The sequence below is a fragment of the Lynx canadensis genome, chromosome C2 (genome assembly GCF_007474595.2).
Source record: "Lynx canadensis isolate LIC74 chromosome C2, mLynCan4.pri.v2, whole genome shotgun sequence".
Lineage (NCBI taxonomy): Eukaryota > Metazoa > Chordata > Mammalia > Carnivora > Felidae > Lynx > Lynx canadensis.
The window spans coordinates 86169628-86190617 of record NC_044311.2 but is presented as its reverse complement, the minus strand read 5'-3'; the positions used below and the strand labels follow the sequence as shown (position 1 = coordinate 86190617).

General features: G+C 35.1%; 1 protein-coding gene and 1 non-coding gene across 17 annotated transcripts in view; both read right to left on the bottom strand.

Annotated features, from left to right (window-relative positions):
• The window catches only part of DLG1 (discs large MAGUK scaffold protein 1), a 278066-nt gene that overhangs the window by 129244 nt on the left and 127832 nt on the right, over positions 1-20990 (bottom strand). The window contains exon 1 of one of the 16 annotated variants that reach the window (XM_030330694.1): positions 19625-20319. The exons of 14 other annotated variants lie outside the window; for them this stretch is intronic. In XM_030330694.1, the coding sequence (XP_030186554.1) occupies positions 19625-19858 (234 nt within the window). In that variant the 5' untranslated portion in view covers positions 19859-20319. Of the gene's footprint in view, positions 1-19624; positions 20320-20990 lie in introns of those variants that run through there. One more of the 16 variants, XM_030330696.1, reaches the window with a different exon arrangement.
• LOC115524323 lies at positions 10021-10123 on the bottom strand. The gene has a single exon (XR_003972035.1). It is a non-coding gene; the product is annotated as a U6 spliceosomal RNA (small nuclear RNA).

Below are 20990 nucleotides of genomic sequence, written 5' to 3'. Positions count from 1 at the left end.
TTATAACGAAGTATAAGAAAAAGATAGTTTTAAAAGAGCTGTCACTTGATCACCTAGGTATAAACACAGAAAATGAAATGAATCCCATCTCTGCTTACACAATACTTATAATTAATTGCAGATTGTTTGCTGACATAATTGGGAAGTATGAAAATTAGATTTCTAGAAGATAATAATGATAGAATATCATCATGACTTTGGTTGGTGTAGGCAGAGACTTCTTTAACAGGAAGGTACAGATTGTTGAAACCAAGCAGGTGAAGACAGCATCTGAATGCAGGGAGTAGAGGGGTGGCAGCAGTCTAGCACAGGGTGCTTGGAGCTTGAGCAGGATATGGGCAGAGTGGTGCCAGGAGCCTGATGTTTTTCTGGAAACCAAATGTGACAAAGACATTATCTATGTGGCAGTAGCAGTAGTCTGGTATGAAGTGTAGGAGCCTCAATGGAGTAAAAAGGGGGTTTGTTGGAGCTTGAGCAGAGTAAGGAGGTTGTCAATGGGAGATTGCTTACATACAGGAGATTTTGATCCAATAAATAAGATAATGGGAGCAAGATTCCTCATGTCAGAGAAGGGAGTTAAAATATGGAAAGGGAAAAAATTAGCATGATACCTATGGTTTTAGAATAGAACTGGAAGTTAGAATAGAACTGGAGGTTAGCATGAATGCATGGTTTTCAATATATATAGACGAACACAGGAATACAGACATAAATGTGTGTGTTTATATGTACATATATTCCCTTGTTCTGTCCATAGAGAATATCTAGGGGCAGTAACACTCCAATAGCCTGAACACACCTATCACTCAGATTATGGTTTCTAAATATATATTCTGAAATAAAAAAAAAACAACAAACAATATAGGAGTCTTTGGAGAAATGGCTGAGTCCAGTGCTAAAACTTAGCCAAGTATAATATGAATCTAAAACATCTTGTTGTGCCAGAAAATATAGAACTGCTCAAGGAATAATGAAGGCATGACAAAAGACACAGAAGTTAGCTTGAAGGGTTTTCATCAGTCAGACCAGGAACAATTTGAGAATCAAAATAAAGATAACAATAGCATACAATCCACTATATAAAAACAGGATTCCAAGAGTCCATACTGATTTAATAATTACAAGAACACATGAACAGAAGAGAGAGCATTTCCTTAGAGTAGAATGCCAACTAAAAAATGTATAAGGAATTATGGAATTACAAAATCATTTGGCAACCATCACAGTAATAATATATTAATTACTATGTATTACATAGTAATAATACATACATCAATAGATGCAAAAATTCCACTGCTGCTGAAGGAACCTTCTATTTCATTCCAGCAGATGAAAATTTAAAAAGGACACATGGGGGGCGCCTGGGTGGCGCAGTCGGTTAAGCGTCCGACTTCAGCCAGGTCACGATCTCGCGGTCCGTGAGTTCGAGCCCCGTGTCAGGCTCTGGGCTGATGGCTCGGAGCCTGGAGCCTGTTTCTGATTCTGTGTCTCCCTCTCTCTCTGCCCCTCCCCCGTTCATGCTCTGTCTCTCTCTGTCCCAAAAATAAATAAACGTTGAAAAAAAAAAATTTAAAAAGGACACATGGATGCACACAAGTTATCTCTCTTAAAAGCTTTTATTAATTACAGTAAAGAAATCTAGTAGGTACTATCTTTTTTTTTTTTTTTAAAGTTTATTTCTTTATTTTGAGAGAGGCAGACACAGCACAAGTGGGCGAGAGGCAGAGACAGAGAATTCCAAGCAATCCCGATGCGGGGCTTGAATCCACAAAGCCTTGAAATCATGACCTGAGCTGAAACCAAGAGTTGGACCCTTAACCGACTGAGCCACCCAGGTGCTTCTCTAACAGATACTATCTTAATCAGAGTTAACATCACCAGGGATGGCACAAATCAAAATCATGCTGATAGGCTATAATAAGAGCATATCACTTCTGAGAAATTCCAATCGAAGATGCATAACCTGAATCTAATCACTGAACATCTGATACACTACAAAATAACTGGCTTTAGTCATCCAAAGTATCAAAGAAAAAAAGTCTAAAGTTTATCATTATTTTTTTGTAATTTCAGTTTTATTTTTTTTAGCAGCTTTGTTGAGGTATAATGATATACAAAAAACTGCACATATTTAATGTATACAACTTGTAGAGTGTAAACATATGCATTATCTGTGAAACCATCACCACAATTAAGGTAGCAGACATATCTATCACCTCTCAAAGTTTCCTTATGCCTCTTTAATAGGGTCAGATATTAGTTGATTAATGATCTATTTTAATATTAAAATAAGGCAAAGCTAAATGCTTATGTCAACTTTTAAGGTCAAGCATGAAAATTTCCTCCACTGGGCAGTAGCTCTCTAAAACCCTTTATGATAAACTATAAATCCTTTAATATTACATTCAAACTGGCTCTAAGTGTCTTTAAAAAATCTATCTCCTTTAAATAAGGATCTAAATACCATTTTTTAAAAAATCTTAAAACAACTTATACTATCTGAATCCACCCTCCCCCCCTCTTCTGTATAGGGCAAGTACTTTGAAAAGAACATATGCCTCTGCCAGTTTCTTAAGAGAAGCAAACCCTTCTGAGAAAAGCCTTCAAAAACAAATGACATATCAATATATAAAATTTCCTAGCCTTAGCTCATAACAACTTCAGGTAACAAAGAATTACAGAACAACAAAATAATTCATTTAGTTCATCTGAAACAAAAATACAGCCCTAAACAAATAATAGATAATCAAATGAAGGTTGAGTAATGAGGAAGAGCACAGATGTTATATCCAGTAACACTGTGAAATGAAGAGGTAAGAGGATATTTTAAGGGCACAAATGAGAACAGGGTAGAATTCTGGGGAGTTGTAGAAGATTCTAAATTGGAAATGTCATGCTTAAGATTCTCAAATAAATAATGAGATAGCAAAATACACTAACCATTATATTTGGGTTGTTAGAGAAAAGGAGGAATTCAACATAAGCATTTTAAACTTGAAAGCTCTTATATACATGTTTCATTAGACAATGGTGACTATGATATACCATCATCCTTTTCCTGCTCCATTTGTATCACTCAATAAGATCAGCTCCAAAGAGTTTTGTTTTGTTTGTTTTTTTTAATCATGACCATGTGACTAACAACAGTCTCAGTTGTTTCTATCCATAGCAACACCATAGAATCATTAGTCTCTGAGGCTGCCTTCAGAGACTTGTTTCCATGACAACAGAGGCTATAATATTAACAGTATCTCAAAGAACACTGCAGAAAATTATAAATTCCTGTAAAATAATTGGATTGCACATATTTTAAAAGTGCTTTTTCTATGCCAGTATCAAACTGACAGCTTATGAAAAAGTGTTTCACAATCATTTTTAGAGAAATTTCTTCATAGTTTTACATTTTAATGTAAGATCTTAAAATGATGAAAACAGCTTTTGAAATGTAACTGATTTTCATAAAAGTAGTCTGAAGCCTAATTTAGGTATAGCCACGTGCATAAAGTGTACTGCACATCAACAGTTATGACCATGCACTACCCTCTTTCACTGACATTCATTCAGTAACAAATGTCCCTGCCTCTTCTTTAAGAAGGTAAATCCTGCTGAGAAAGTCTTCAAAAACAAATGACATATCAATACACAATTTCCTAGCCACAGCTGATAACCAATAGAGCTGTAATAACCAATTCAGTATACACTCAGGAATCAATTCAGGAATGAATGAGTGAGCCTACCTTTACTAAATTGCATTATGCTTAAAATAGTTAAAACAGTTCTTATATGTGCATATGAATCCTGACTGATACAAGAAGAGACAGAAAGGATAATTAGGAGAATGCTGTGATAATCCACCTGAGAGGTCATCAGTGGCTTAAACCAAATGGTAGTGATAGTGAAAATGGGGATGAGTAGTCAAATCAAGATAGATTTTGAATGTACAACTGGTATTATCTGGTAACTAATGGGAAGTAAGGAGTGAGGAAGGACTATTAAGAATAACACCCACAATGGCCACTAAAAATGATCTTTTCCATTATAGTTAGACCCAAGTGTAAAAGACTTGCAAGGCTCTCTGAATACATTTTCAAATGTTTTCTCACTAAATTATTTATTAAAATTACTTTCATAGCATAAGATGAAACTCTGAAGAAAGTTAACTGAACCCACACTACAAGATAATTTACAATTGTTTATATCTTACACTAACATGTTACATGAATGAGGTAAACCGAGCTTAGAATACTCACAAAGATTTACACCACACTTAGGGAAAATGAAATATATGAATTAGCAAATCTTTTGTTATCGATATCTTACACAACAAGGAAAAGTAATTACTCTTGTGCCAGTTGTGTTAGTAAGTACCTTATATTTTGTTTTTATATGGCATAGATAATATTCTTAATCCAAATTCCTTTGTTTAGAGATCCACTATGCCACAATGAGATATGTTTCTCTGATGTAATGTCAAAGAAGCTATCTTAGAAGAGGGGGGAGGGCAGAAAACAAAACAAAACACAAAAAACCTGGCAAGTTTTTTTTGCATGTTAATGTAAAGATAAAATACAGTACAGTAGATTTATCAAAACTCTGCTTGGGAATCACTGTACTCAACAGGAGTCCAGTATCTTCAGAATAAAGGTGTTTTTCATTATTTAAATCTGATTCTTTTTGATTCAAATGACTTTTTTTGCCACAGTTACTGTGGACACCTTCAATATAAATTGGTGCAGTGGAAAAAAAATGTTATTTGAACAAGCTGTATGGGACATCCATGTCATAATTATCTCAGAAGCAAATGTCAATAAACTAGATACATTTTAAAACAAATCACTAAGGTGTTAAATTACAAAGTTTTGATTTTAAAATAGCAAAGGGGAGATAGGAAAATAGACCTAATGATTAATAATCCTATTACAGAAACATGGGTAAAAATCTGTTACTTTACACAGACAGATTACCTGATTCATGAATCTATTTCTGCTTACAAGATTCAGGATACTGAGTTAAAGTTTATCATCCTTTTATTATGAGAAAATGGCATTCTATCAGCATTCAGCTGGTCACTCCGTACTGGTAGAAGGATGAGTTAACAACCACTAAAAATTTAAAGTAAACAGAGACTTTAAAGTTGGATTTAAAGATATGATTACTTAATTTAATACATAGGTATGAAACTACCAACTGCAATATACTTTTTTTAACCCGATTTTTTATCAGAATATGGTTAGAGAAACCTGCACAACCATGGACTTTCATGATTGAAACAAAAAATGGGCTCTCAATCCTTAATAATAATCATGCATTTACCCTATTCTATTCATTCTTCTATAAACCCCTAACGATTCCAGCCCCTGCTGCCTTTCTTCCATTCTCCTACCACTTAGTGTTTCAGCCATACTGACCTCCCTCCTGTTCCCCAAATATCCTAAACATGTTCTGGTGTCAAGACTTTCATTTACTATTCCACTGCCTACAATGCTCTTGCCCCAGATATTCACATGGCTCAATTCTATTACTTCTTTCATGACTTAATTCAAATATCAAATATATATAGCAGATACTGCTAAAAGACTTTTTGTGTGCTTGGGTAGCCACTACAATCAGAAGGTGTTCAACAAGATGTTCTATCATTGATGAACTTAGAAGTTTCAAGATATAAAAAAGTCAAAATATTGCCAATTTAATGTTGTCCTTTATCTAGCAATAGCTAATTGCCTAATAATGTCCTATTTGAAAATAAACATGTCTTGCTCAAGTACATTTGTTCAGTAGATTTGCATCTCTCTCTCTCTCTTTCTAATATTTTATTTTTAAGTAATCTCTACACCCAATGTAGGGTTGGAACTCACAACTATAACATCAAGAGTTACATGCTCTTCTGACTGAGCTCTTCTGACTCCTGGCTAGGAGTCCTTCATCTCTTTCTTTCTTTTTAAAACTGTTTTAGGAAGTATTTCTCATTGACAGCTCACATTTAAAACCTGTGGTGCTCATGTTCCAAACTTCTAGGTTCTACTAATATCATCTTGCCCCTAGGCCCCTACCACATGTGGTAGCTGCTTCCTGTGGTTACTATCTCTGTTTTACTTTGGTGTTTTCATTTTTCCTTTTCAGTTCTCCAATTCTTTTTTAACTACCCCCCCCCCCCCATATTACATTCTGTTAAAATACTTGCTATAGCTCCTGTTTTCCTGGCTGGACCCTTGTCAAGGTTACTAATACTCTGGCTAAAACATACATAATTCTTTTTTTTTTTTTTTTTTAATTTTTTTCAACGTTTATTTATTTTTGGGACAGAGAGAGACAGAGCATGAACAGGGGAGGGGCAGAGAGAGAGGGAGACACAGAATCAGAAACAGGCTCCAGGCTCCAAGCCATCAGCCCAGAGCCTGACGCGGGGCTCGAACTCACGGACCGCGAGATCGTGACCTGGCTGAAGTCGGACGCTTAACCGACTGCGCCACCCAGGCGCCCCAAACATACGTAATTCTTTATCACTCTATATTAGGTTGTTTCTCCTATCTCCAGATTCCTCACTTAAAAAACCAGAATATTTTGTGGAACTAATGATAATGGTGGTGATAAAGATGGTAATGATGATGAGATCAGGTATTATAAGGGTTTTGCTTATACTGTCTCATTTAATTCTCACTAACTCTTAATGCAGGAAACATTTTCATCCCTACTTTCTACAGGTGGAGGAAACAGACTCTGAGAATTCAGGTGTATTTGTTCAAGGTGCCATGGGTAGTAAATGGCAGAACAGAGATTTAAAACTCAGGCTACCATCTTCTAGAGACAGTTTGCTCAACCAGTATACTACACTGTCTTTTTTTTTTTTTTTTTTTTCAACGTTTTTTATTTATTTTTGGGACAGAGAGAGACAGAGCATGAACGGGGGAGGGGCAGAGAGAGAGGGAGACACAGAATCGGAAACAGGCTCCAGGCTCCGAGCCATCAGCCCAGAGCCTGATGCGGGGCTCGAACCCACGGACCGCGAGATCGTGACCTGGCTGAAGTCGGACGCTTAACCGACTGTGCCACCCAGGCGCCCCTACACTGTGTCTTTAAAATACTTCAGAAGGAGTTATGTTACTATCATATTTTACTGCAAAGACAATATATAATATCATAGAAAAGAAACAAAATACTTCATCAATCCTTAGCTCAAGGACTGGCAAACATTTTCTAAAAAGGGCCAGGTAATACATATTTTAGACCTTATGGACCATGCAATTTCTGTTACAACTACTCAACTGTGCTGTAGTAGCTTGAAAGTAGCCATTGGCAATACACAAATAGGCATAGATGTGTTCCAATGAAACTTTATTTACAATAACAGGTGGCAGGCTGGATTTGTGCTGACTCCCATTTTCGTGATTTAAAAACAGAAAAAAAGGCTGATTAGATTGATGGAAAAAAACCAGAAAAAGACTTCAAGATACCTAGGCTAGTTTTTACTAACTACAGTTGTTTTAATTCTGCTGCAATGCTTACTCTATGATAAATAAGCAACTCCTCCCCTAAAAATATGGAAGTAGAAAATTTAAAAAAAAATACATATGGAAATTTCAAATTTCATCTATAGTTCTTTAAAATATATTTTTAATTTTTTTTTTAATGTTTATTTATTTTTGAGACAGAGAGAGACAGAGCATGAACAGGGGAGGGGCAGAGAGAGAGGGAGACACAGAATCTGAAACGGGCTCCAGGCGCTGAGCTGTCAGCACAGAGCCCGACGCGGGGCTCGAACTCACCGACCGCGAGATCGTGACCTGGCTGAAGTCGGACACTTAACCGACTGCGCCACCCAGGCGCCCCAAAATATATTTTTTTAAAAGGCCTATATAATAAAGCAGTGTTCTTAGCATTGAAAGAATTATCAAAAAAAAAAAAATCTTTACTGTATGCAGCCTTTCAGTTTAGGAAGAGTGATTAAAATGACATTTTTGGTCTGCTTCCCACTCCCACACTCCTCCAAAATCTTGCTATGGTATTTAGTATAGCTGAAGCAATTAACTCCTAAGATTGGTATGCATTTTGGATTTTTTTCCTTCTCGCTTTCCAAATACTTTCAAATGGATTTCTTATTCAAATTTATAATGCTTTGAGGCATTAGATGGTTCCACCAAGATTAGTCAGAGTTAAATAAAGAAAAACCAGGCTGGGATCTGTTTTGATCCAAATCTCAGAGAGTATCTCTTAATATTCCTTCAGGACCAATAAAAAATCTGCAAGACAACCAATTTGTCTCATTCTGTCGTTAACAATAACTGCTTCCCATTCCAGAGCTGGCTCAGTCAATAGCCACTGTTTAGATTTCACAAATACTAAAAATATTGTTCAGAAATGGGACTAAATTGGGGTTTATTGAAGGATAAAGAACTAATAGACAGGGCTCCTTTTAAGACATAAGGGAAAAAAATCTTCTAAATACATATATCTAGAGGAAGAAGAAATTGTGTTTAGGCTTTCCTAAAATTCCACTGCTTCCAGATGTCATTGCCAGTTGGTTTATACTTGCACAAAAAAGGTCCAGTCTTTTTTGATTGACTTGCATATGCCTGTAAAATTATTACATCAGTTGGCTTATTTAAAGTTTGTTAAATAAGGTGATAATTGTAGGCTACTGTTCCCACATGGTCTGAACAACTATTTTTACCTTTATAAAAATTCTAAATTTTGATATAAAATGGAGGACTGAAATGTTATCTAAATAATAGGGCCAGGAAGTACAAAGAATAACATGGAAAAAAATCTTTAAAGAAAATGAATCTAAGTCAAATTTTAACAGTAAGAATTTAAATTCTTCATATGTATAAGAATATATATATGTCTCAAATTTTTCAGACAGCTTTGAATTGCTTTTGAAATACACATGATGTTTACAAAATCTTGTAGACTTTTTTAAATTAAAAAAAATTGAAAAAAATTTAAGTCATAGTTCTACATAAAAATGGCTTGAGAAATTTACAGTGGTCAAACCATATTTAGAAGGTCCAAATTTCCTTGTAGCCAGCATCAGATTAAGTGAAAATAAACAAGTATATAACATTTGTTTATTCATTCAACAAACATTTATCAAGTGCATTCATTGTGCTAGACTTTGGCGATACAAGAAAACATACATCTTGTATTACCAGCTCTTGTGAAGCTTCTGGTTCAGCAGCTAATATTTAATTTTATTTTTTGAGAGAGAGAGAGAGAGAGACAGAGAGCACAAGGAGCAGAGGGGCAGAAGGAGAGAGAGAGAGGGAGAGAATCTTAAGCATGCTCCATGGTCATTGTGTGGGGCTCGATCTTACAACCATGAGATTATGACCTGAGCTAAAATCAAGAGTCGGACACAACTGATCGAGCTACCCAGGCGCCCCTAGATGAGTCAGATATTTTAGGGTACAAAAATCAGATAAACACAAGATTCTACCGTACTATAAGAAAGGAAAAAAGTTTACAATGTAAGGAGAGAATAATTTTAATTATGGAATCAAGAAACATTTATAGAGATGCTTTATCTTAAAAGAATAGAAAGGAGGAGAAAAGGCCTCACTGGTGAAAAGAAACAGTGTGAAGATGGCAGAAATATCTCCTAATCTAAGGCCAAAAAACAAAATAAAACATCAAATGAAGCAGCCTCTTTCTACACCCTTTAACTTGGCATTAAAATAAATATCCCAATCCCTATATCTATTTGTACCTGCAGCCCATTAACCAATTCTTTTTCCTCTCTCTCTCCTATGATTCTATCTTTTGTTTCAAAATATTCTTTTTTTAAAAAAAATAATTTACTGTCAAATTAGCTAACGTAGTGTATACAGTGTGCTCTTGGCTTCAGGAGTAGATTCCCATGATTCATCACTTACAGACAACACCCAGTGCTCATCCCAACAAATGCCCTCTTCAATCCTCATCACCCATTTTCCCCCCTCTCACCCCCCCACCAAAACCTCAGTTTGTTTTCTGTATTTAAGAGTTTCTTATGGTTTGCCTTCCTCTCTGTTTGAAACTATTTTTTAAAAATATGGAAGCTTCACGAACTTGCGTGTTATCCTTGTACAGGGGCCGTGGTACTCTGCATCGTTCCAATTTTAGTATGTGTGCTGCCAAAAGCAAGCACTCAGCAGCTAATATTAAATGAATCATTACCCAACTGATTACTGAAATAAACAGTTGTGATAAGTTGTGATAAGAGGTATGAAGTACGAATCTCATGAAAACAAACACTGCTTGAAAATAGGGCAAAAATGTTAGAAAGGCTGACTCTCTTATCCTGAGCATGTGGGTAATTTTTTAGCACTGTTAGTAAAACATAATTTTAAAGGTTAACTTTAAAAATTGTTTGAATATATTAAAAACATGTAAGTTGCAGCTTGTGAAATTTCTCTTTCTACCTATTTGTCCTTGACAAAAGGGCTATCTAATATTATCAATCATGACACTATACAGAAGCTACAAAGATGAATGCAACACACCTATTTATAAAAAGGTTATATAAAAACAAATTTCATTTATTTAGTTCTTTAAGCTATAGCCAATCTAATATTCATTAAGATATTAATTTTTAATAGGCTTTATTTTTTATTAAGGTTTTTTTTTATGCTTATTTTTGAGAGAGACAAAGACAGAGTGTGAGCAGGGGAAAGGCAGAGAGAGGGGGGTAGACACAGACTCTGCAGCAGGCTCCAGGCTCAGAGTTCAGCCGGGCTTGAACAAGATCCTGACCTGAGCCGAAGTCAGACGCTTAACCAATTGAGCCACCCAGGAGCCCCAATAGGCTTTAATTTTTAAAGCAGTTTCTAGGTTCAAAGTAAAATCGAGCATAAAGTACAGAATTCCCATATAACCTATGCCCCCACACATGCATAATTCCCCATTATCAACATTTTCCACCACAGTGGTACATTTGTACAAATGATGAACCTACATTGATACATCACAATTACCCTAAGTTCACAGTTCACTCTTAGTGGACACTTCTTAGTGGACATTCTTTGGGTTTTAGCAAATTCATGACATCTATCTACCAATATACAGAACAGTATCACTGTTCCAAAAATTCTCTTTGTTCTACCTTTTCATCCTTACCTCTTCCCTAACCCTAGGCAACCACCGATCTTTGTACTGTCTCCATAGTTTTGCCTTTTCCAGAATGTCAAATAGTTGAAGGACAGGGTATATAGCCTTTTCAGATTGGCTTCATTCACTTGGTAAAATGCATTTAAGGTCCCTCCATGTCTTTTCATTTCTTTTTAGTGCTAAATAAATTCCTCTATCTGGATGTACCACAGTTTATTTATCCATTCACCTACTGGTGAATTTATCCATTCACCTACAAAAGGACATTTTGGTTGCTTCCAAATTCTAGCAATTATAAATAAAGGTGCTATAAACGTGTATGCAGGTTTTCATGTGGACATAAGTCTTCAACTCATTTAGATAAATACCAAGGAGTGCAAATGCTGGACTGTTTAGTCAAATTTGGTATCTTTTAAAGGCTTCTATAACCATTGTAAACTATTTTTTGTTTAATCTTCATCTCTATACTTTTCTCAAGTATTCTATTGTACAAATGACTGGGTATTAAACATCACTTGAACAAATTTTTAGTGGGTACATATAGGTTCCCTGTAAGAAATTCCGTAACGTTCTTCAGTTGAAAAGGAGAACAATTAACTTCTAAATCTGAGTCATGGTATCAATCTTACCATTTGGACTTAATGACCTTTTGTTTGTTTTTTTTTTTCCTTAATGACCTTTTGAATGGGCAATTAAACTTTGCCAAGAGGCAGCATCTCACAACCAGTATAATAGTTTTTATTCTAACCTATTAAAATTTTTTTCTTAATGTTTATTATTTTTGAGAAAGAGACAGAGCGTGGGCAGGGGAGGGGCAGAGAGAGAGGGAGACACAGAATCTGAAGCAGGCTCCAGGCTCTGAGCTGTCAGCACAGAGCCTAACATGGAGCTCAAACCCATGAACTGCGAGATCATGACCTGAGCTGAAGTCCAACGCTTAACAGACTGAGCCATCCAGGTACCCCTATCCTAACCCATTCTTAACTATTCTCCTAGAAACTATCCTATCAGAGTTCGCATTTCCAAAGTATTTTAAGAGGACGGTCTACTCTCTACATGTTCTAGTTTAATATAAAGGCAGTATATTATTGAATGTAACCAAGTTTATTCCTTAGAGATGAAGAAAAATATATAAATTTGATCACCTCAAAATACAACTATCATTAGGCATGAGTCTAAATGCGTGAAACATGTATTTCGAAAGATTAGGCCAATCCAGAATGGTCCAAGGTGGAGATGTCTTGGTGTGACTATTTAAACTTGCTGCCTGGTGCGAAAAACCAGCAGATAAATGGCTATAAATGATGTACCATATGCCTCTGTTTGCCTGGTAAGTCTGTTTTTATGCCTGTTGTCCCACTTTAATTATTAATAGTTCTTTCTTTCCATCAAAAGTACTCCCGTTTGATTGATGAGTTACACAGTCTCCTAATTATAAGGAAATTGAATGGTTTCCCTCTTCTCTCCCTGCCTCACCTCCTCTTGTGTATTTCTTCCCAAACGGGTAACTAAGAAGAGAATCATCAGCTAGAGGATCAGGATAACACTAGATAAAGTGTAATGTGTTTCCCAGAAGGTCTAAGGGAGAATTCAGACAAATGAAAAATTTACAGTAAAAAAGAAACAGGTAGTATTAAACGCTACAAAGAAAAAAATTTTTTAAAGGTAAGAAGAGAGAATAATGTCTGGAGTGAATGAGTACCTGCAACCTTGGATAAGAATCTTGGAAGGCCCTGTGAGAAGGCAATAGATAAGCAGATATCTGAAGGTGATGAGGGAATAAACCATGAGAATATCTAGGAGAAAGAATGTTACAGGCAGAGAGAAGAGAACATCAAGATAAAGGCTCTGAGATGGCCTCATTTGATATATTTGAGGAACAGGAACAAGGCCAGTATACCCAGTAGAATAAGTGAGGGAGCAGTATGAAGTAGGATTGGAGGTACTGTCATGGACTTTTGGTCCATGGTAAATAAGGATTTAGGCTTTTATTATAAATTGGACTGAAAGCCATGGAAGGGTTAAAAACAAGGTATTGACACTGTGAAACGAGGATGCTGGTTGATGAGTGAACAGACTGTTGCTCTTAACAGTTTATTCTCCAAAGAATGAAGATGGGGAACCAGTTAGAGGGCTACTGCAGTAGTTCAGGAAAAAAATAATTTGAATTTAGTAGTTTTAGAAATGGCAAAAAGTGGTCAGATCATAAATATAACCTGGATATAGAGCCAATAGGATTTGCTGTTAGACCGAATGTGGACCAAAGGAAAAAAATAATAGAAAATGATTAGAGTTTCTGTCTCCAGCATCTCAGTGGGTGATGATGAAAGAAGATGGGGAGAACAATAAAACTAGAGATTGTTTTTGACTTGTTAGCCTTCAGAAACTTAATTCAAGTAGAGATACTGAGTAAGAAGATATACAAGTCTAATGTACAAGGATTCGCTGTGGGCTAAAACAAATACTGATGTTATTTAAAGGCACAAGACTGGATGAGATCACCTGAAATGTGAATATAAAAAGAGAGAAGTTCAAGGACTGAGTCCCCAGGCACTTGGTTAGCAGTAGGAAGAGGAGGAGGATACTGCCAAAGAAAATGAGGTTGGGAGAGTATCAGAAGGGTGGTGTTCAAAAGTCAAATGAGAAAAGAATTTAAAGGAGGGAATAGTCAATTGTGTAAAAGTTGTTATGGCTTCAAGTAAAACAAAAACTGTGAACTGATCACTGGATTTGAAAACCTACTCCAAAAGAGAGTTTCTGGTTGGTTGTTTTCAAAAAAAAAATTTTTTTTAACGTTTGTTTATTTTTGAGAAACAGAGAGCACGAGCAGGGGAGGGGCAGAGACAGAGGGAGACACAGAATCTGAAGCAAGCTCCAGGCTCCAAGCTGTCAGCACAGAGCCTGACGCGGGGCTCAAACCTACAAACCATGAGATCGTGACCTGAGCCGAAGTCGGATGCATACCCAACTGAGGCACCTGGGTGCCCCTGGTTGGTTGTTCTAATGTGAGGTATTATAAAAGGCACATATGCTGATGAGAAAATTCAGTATAGGGGGAACGACAGATAATGTAGTGAAGAACAGAGAATTTCAGAAGTCCCTAAATAATAGTTAAAGGGACTAAGATACAGAGCAGAAGTAAAGGATGAGCTTTAAGAACACAGATAGATCATTTATTTTAACAGGCCCAGCATACAGAGTAAGATCATCAACTAAAAATGAGGGCCAGGAAATGGGTATTGGAAATTTAATGTGCAGCTTTGGAGCCAGTGTGAAGGAGGCAGAGTTGCAATTAACAAAGGTTGAATCTTATCAATGAAGTGACAGAGGGGCAAGAAAGTTGAGATAATGAAAGGCAGTATTTATAGTCATGGACCAAGGAAAATGAACAAGGCAAGGAGAGAAGTTAGAGCATGAAAGGAGTGATAGATAATAAAAAGTTGAGCTGAAGGTCTTCAGAAGATAAAAAAAGAAAATCATTGTAGTAGGGGAAGTGAGCTAAAAAGAAAGAAAGTGCTAGTCAGATAGTCTGAAATGCTTGCAACTGAGATTTTGTAAGTGCTACAGTCAATGGTACTGAGGTCCTAAATATAACTATTTAAGTGTGTCACTCAAGTGAAAGAAAAAACAAGATTCCTAGAGGTAAGGAGATCAAAGAATTGAGAAGTCAAGATTTTGGATAAATTACACAAGGATACTGAAACTCACTTAGAAAAATTACAGGATTAGTGGGCAAGAAAAGACAGTAAACCAGTTGTTCAAATCATTAATGAGTGGGAGTGACTGAGAGAAATGTAGATGACTAGAAAAGGAGGGGAAGCAGAAAATACTGTCTGATGGCACCTACATTTTTTTTTCAAAGAGAGAGGAGGTACAACCATCCATAAATATCAATGGAAGCACATTGGAAGCACAATGGAAGCAAGGAAGACATCAACTCCACTTGCTGGTCCCATGGTGCATGAGATGTGACAGATAAAAGCTCCACTTTTCCAGAGGACTATAGAAAAAAAAAAACAACCCAGTATCCTCAGAGAAATGCCAGGCGTCTATGAGCGAAAAAAGAATGAGATGAACCAACAGAGAAGAGCTGTAGGGTAAAGGAAATTTTGGTGATGACAAATTAGGAGTTCTAAAGGGCAGACTAAAAGGGCTTGGGAGGGTAGAGAGAAATGGGGAGTTTAAAACAGATTAGAGATATACCTGAATCACTCAGAGATAAGAAAATGAATGAGAATGATCAGGAATATTTGTACTTTTTGTGGTGATTAAGTTCAAAAGGGATATAGGGTAGAAAATTAGTTCTGAAGGTATGCTTAGGAAAGCTTGGTAAAGGTGAATAATCAATTAAATTTAGTTGTTTATTTGTGACTGGTTTGGCAATCTGTCTAAGGGAATGTTGGGAAAGGCAAAATAAAGGAGTTGGTGGTCTCACCCAAGAACTGAGGTGCTCTTTGGAGCCCCTTCCTTACATCCTACAGTTAAAGATGTTGAGGTCTGGGGTTCTTAAAAAAGTGCATGGCTTGTACTTACAGCTAACTTATTCCATCAACACTATTTACTAAATGAATAAAAAATACACTACTCTAGGTGCTGCAACTCCTAATTACCTACATGTGAATTTGTCCATGGATTATCAAAGTTAAGCAATATAATAATGTAATAAAATAATAGCTACTAGGCACTAAGTATGATACATATATTAAATCACTTAATAACAATTAACTTAATGAGGTTGATAATATTATCTTCATTTTTTGGACAGTATGTCCAATGCACAACTCTACAAATTAAGCCTTTTATAATCTAGAATGCATCTGCTTAGGACAAATAATACTCTTTTAATACAAATTAGCCTATATATTTTCCCACATGGGTATCTGAAAAGTGTTTTCCTGTATGTTAATGTAGGACAGGATTTTTCCTCTTAAAAAGTATACTATTCAACTCTTACTAAAATTTTATTGTTCTTCTTCAGTTATGACAAGTCATCATGTCTGTTCCATTCACTCCCAAGAAAAGAACTGTGTTGTTTTCTGCTTCATTAGGCATGTCATTTGTCTGGGGGAGGGTGGAATCCTGTTTGATTATTTACACTGATCCATGTTAGGGATTTTCAAGTAGTCCAAAATATAGGAACAGTTGCTAAACACACATTCAAAGTGACCTACCACTTCACAGCTGTTCAAAGTTTATATAACTACTATACTCATTAATAAACACTAGTATCACCCAATAGGCAAAACTTTTTACCTAGGAGCTAATCAAGTATAGCAAAGACTAGAAATACTGTGCTGGAGTTCTTTAAAACCCTCATAAATATATAAATTGGTCCTAGACTGGAAGTGAGCTGAGTGCACTATATAAGTCGGGGAAGGTTGGCATTAAGTGATCCTAACAGGAAGAATAGAGGGAATTCTGAGGTAAGGAAATGAGCATTTGAAGCACTGTTTTTCTGTATTATTCAAAATTAAGAACTTAAGTAGAATGAAGCACAAAATAGAAAAAACTTAAACCAGAGTAAAATAATTAGAAACTCATCTTAATTTAACATTAAAACAAAACAAAACAAATCCAATGTAAACTTCTGGGATATAATCAAATGACAAAAATGAGAAATAGTTTGTAAGCTGTATAGTTATCATCATTGGGTAGAGATTCAAAGGGGTGAGGAAATCAGGTACATGGGGGATTTGTGTGGCTTCAAGGAAATACTAAGAATGGAAGGGAAGAAAAGGGAAATACAGAAAGAAATAGGCTACTGTGAAGAACTAAAGGCACTTGTGAGGGAAGGAAAATAAAGATAGGTACCCAGGAGGTTTTGGATTAGGTGCTGTATTCTGGAAGGCCACAAACTAAAAAGGTTCTTGGTAACTGAAATGGAAAATAATTCCATAAACATTTATGGAGCACCAAATATATGCCATGCCCTATCCTAGAAGCTGGGGGTCTTGCCAAAGTTTATAACCACTTAGCTTCCTTATCATTTAAAAAGACATTAATGACTTCATACTAAGTTCCAGATATTACAGTAGAACCTGGCATATAATCTGAGTTATTAACGTGAGTATTTCCATCACACAAGCAATTTAAATGAATTTTTAAAGTAAATAAATTTTCTTTTTATTTATAAAGGATATTTGGGGGGATATTAAATCAGAGTAATGACTTTCAAATTAATAAAACTTCGTTTAATAGCAACTCTCCAAACTGCTAAAAATATCATGCTGCATAGTTATAAGGAATTAGATTCAAAGTTAATCTTGCTATCAAATCTTAGAAAAAATATTTCTAACAACAGTGAAACAGGAGACCTGGTAATCACTGCTATTATTTATCAGTTGCAGAACAAAACACTATCATGTACTATCTTCAAAGATATGTAGCATATGCTCAATATATTATGAAATTTCATTAATCTACTTTGCTTATAACAATATGTAAATCCTTCTGGTGCTACAAAATAAAACTGCAAGCCATGGGTCAGTAGATGAAACAGAAAAATGTATTCTAGCATCAACCAAGACCAAAATATGTCTAACGTTCTATCTCAGTCCTATTGTATTTTATCCAGTAAAATGAATTCCAGTGAGTTATAAGAAAAGACTTGGATACACAAAATACCTAACTCATTAGTTAGAAAAACCCATAGAATGAAAAATGATATGATGGCATGCTAGAGCAGGAGAAATAAAAGCTAAAACCTCTGACCTCATGTCTACATTTCTAGAGATGAAATACAAAGATAACGAAAAAGTAACAAAAAGAGATGTGAAAGAAATAAAAACTAAGTCATGTATCAGTATACACAAATGACCTGAAACAAATGGGAGAAAAATAAAATTTTAAATGGCTTTGTAGGATTAATTGCAAATAGTGTTTTTATTGAAAACTATTGTATTTATTTCTATTTTAGTGCAATAGCAACTTTTTCTCCAACTCCTAACTGTAATAATTCTGTGGTTTCAATAGTTTTATATGTGAACTATTTTGCTTGTCTTTTCATTTGTATGCCCCTAATAAGATGAATTATGTATCCGTGGTAGCATGTATGTGTATGTATACATATACAGTACTGTTTATTTATATAAACTACATGTAAGTTTTAAGTCTATCTTTTTTTACTGACAATGGAAAAAATATTCATTTAAGATTAATCTATAATGAATAACAACACCAAGCCTTAGTCTTTGCATCTCTTTTTGGTATGTGCAACTGTAGTAAAAATCAAGTTAGTTAAATTCTTTGGGCAGTAGTCAACCTAAGAGTTAAATCATATTGTTGCCTCTGAAGAAGTTTTGATTATAACTAATATCAGTACCTAAAAACAATTATGACTCCCTAATCCAGTAATTCCATTTCTTTCACACATGTAAGCAAAATAAGTACAATTTATCATGTAAGAAATATGACATTATTTTAAAATTAAAACTACTGAAAGACAATTCAAGTAATCAAAAGCAACAAAGAAGCTGTTGACAGTTTATATTTATTGTGCTGCTTCTAATAAAAAAAGAGATGGCTTTAAAGAAATGTATTTTTAAAAAGCACTGGGATATGTGTATGAATTTTATTAAGTATTACTGATGTCAAATGACAAAAGCATTCTCCTTATGTTTATATGACTATTTCTTATCTTTTCATTTTTACTAAAGTTGAATGAGTATCTATTAAAGTATTTTAAAATATAAATAGCTCTCAACCTCCTTTAATGCCAAATAAATATTTCACCTAAATTATTATTAATTTTCTATTTTCCCACTATTTTCAAAACTCATTTCCTCAAAAAGATTTGGTTTTATGTGTTTTGTTTTTTTTTTTTAATTTGGAAGATTTTTAGTGCTTGGTCATCTCTTTAAAAACTGTCAATTGACTATTTGAAAAAATATTCCTACAATTGTGTAATTTCACAAGTTTAATGCTTTTAAATTAACCCTAGATAATGTCTATTTATGTAATGTATATTATAGAATGTATATTTATACAAATATATATTTAATTAAGTTATTTGAATAAACCATAATTTAATATAACTTTTTAAGATATAAGTATATATAGCAATAGCCAACTACTCCATTTATTCTCAAAACACTAGAAAATAAAAATATTTCAAATTATCTTCTGTTTCTGTACCATAACAATCTCCCCAGCTTATCTTATGACATACAAAAGCTAAACAAATGGGTATTTTCTTTGGTTAGACATCATAGTTTACAGGATTTAAGTCTAAAAATAAGGAGACAAGCATTATTAATTTACACTTTAATTTATGTATCAATGGTTTGTATTTTTAGAGAAGTCCCTCAACAGAATCAGAGACTGTTTTGTTTGGTATTACATAAGAGCAAAAGAGAAAATATTTTTTGTTTCCTCTTTCATGCTAAAGACCTACATAGATGGACTGAAAACATACATTTCTGCGTATCCAAGGTTTCAGTGCAGAAGACTGTATTTTTAATAACAAGAAATTTATACTAACACATTTGCAAAGTAAACGTAAACCGAAATATACTGAAAATAATTTCAACAAGTGGTATGTTACCTGGGTGGAGCTGGTGGCTACCGAGATGCAGTCAATAAAGCTGTGTCTTCGAGTGAAAAATGCAACTATCTGCTGCCAGCGTGAAGGTTCTGGCTCTGCTTGCAGTTCATCTGATGAACCCTTTTTTGCCCAGTGTTTCTGCTTTGGGCCTACTGAGCCATGGCTAGAGCTAGTATTGCCTCCTCGACTGGCGCGAGAGTATAGAAGTGTGTTGTTCCCGAAAATGTAATTCATCTCTGCAGCCCTGCAGGTGGTTGCCAAGCAGTCTTACTTCTCTACCAGCTGCTGAGTGGTGAATGATCGGTAAAAACTGCAGCTAGAATTACAGCAGCATCACTTGGAGATCAGGGAAAATAAAAACCTTGAGAAATGATGCTCATTTTCTCTGTAATTTCTTCCCATGAAAGAGCTTGTATCTTTCCTCTGTACCTGTTAGTTGTATGATGGCTGAGTTTATATTTGCAGACAAAAAAGACGGCATAAGGTTGATGTCTTTCTCATGATTATTTTTTCACCAGCGTCTGCAGGAACCAAAAGCTGTTCTTTTGTTAGCTGATAACTAGACGGAATGAAATCCAGGAAGTGAGGTCAATTAGCAGGTAAAGAAGGATGTTATAAACACTGGACTACCAAGACCCTTTGGGGCTGCCTGATTTAATGCACAGGGTGGAGAAACCCTGGATTAGCAAGTTTCAATCTCAGTCTGTAGTAAAATCCAATGGCATCTTCACTGCTCAAATTGTAAGTATGAACTGAATTTAAAATACAAAAGGATTCTCTTGCCAACAGTTCTGATTGTTTAAATAATTTTACTAAAGGAGACTCTGTCATTCACATAAATTTCCACATCAGGAAGGAGCTCACCTTAATTAGATTCTAAGTTTTTTAAAGGTACTGTCTACATTCAACTCTAAGCATCTAATAATGATAGAGAAAACTCCATTTGTAATGTGGCATGATTATTTTATGTAATGTATTGGCTCTTAATGCTTTGATAATTGAGTCTGGAGATAGAAACAAATTAATTAGCAAAATAAATATGTGGCTTCTGGAATTTTTGTGTTAAAAAATAAACTGTTAAATGATTAGCCTAACCTCGCTTATATATCATAAAAACTGATTAAAAAGTTATGAACTTTTAAAAATGCAAAAAAACTAAAAGTAAATTTTTTGTTTTATAACCAGTGAAGCATGTTTTATCCAACACTACATAAATAATACTCTGGTTCACTAAATAACATTGTCTGATTCCTAAGTAGTCATTTTCCTTTTTTCTAAAAAATTTTTAGGGTGGAATGGGGCGGGGGGGGGAGAGAGAGAGAGAGAGAAACAGACAGACAGACAGGGAGGGAGGGAGGAAGGGAGA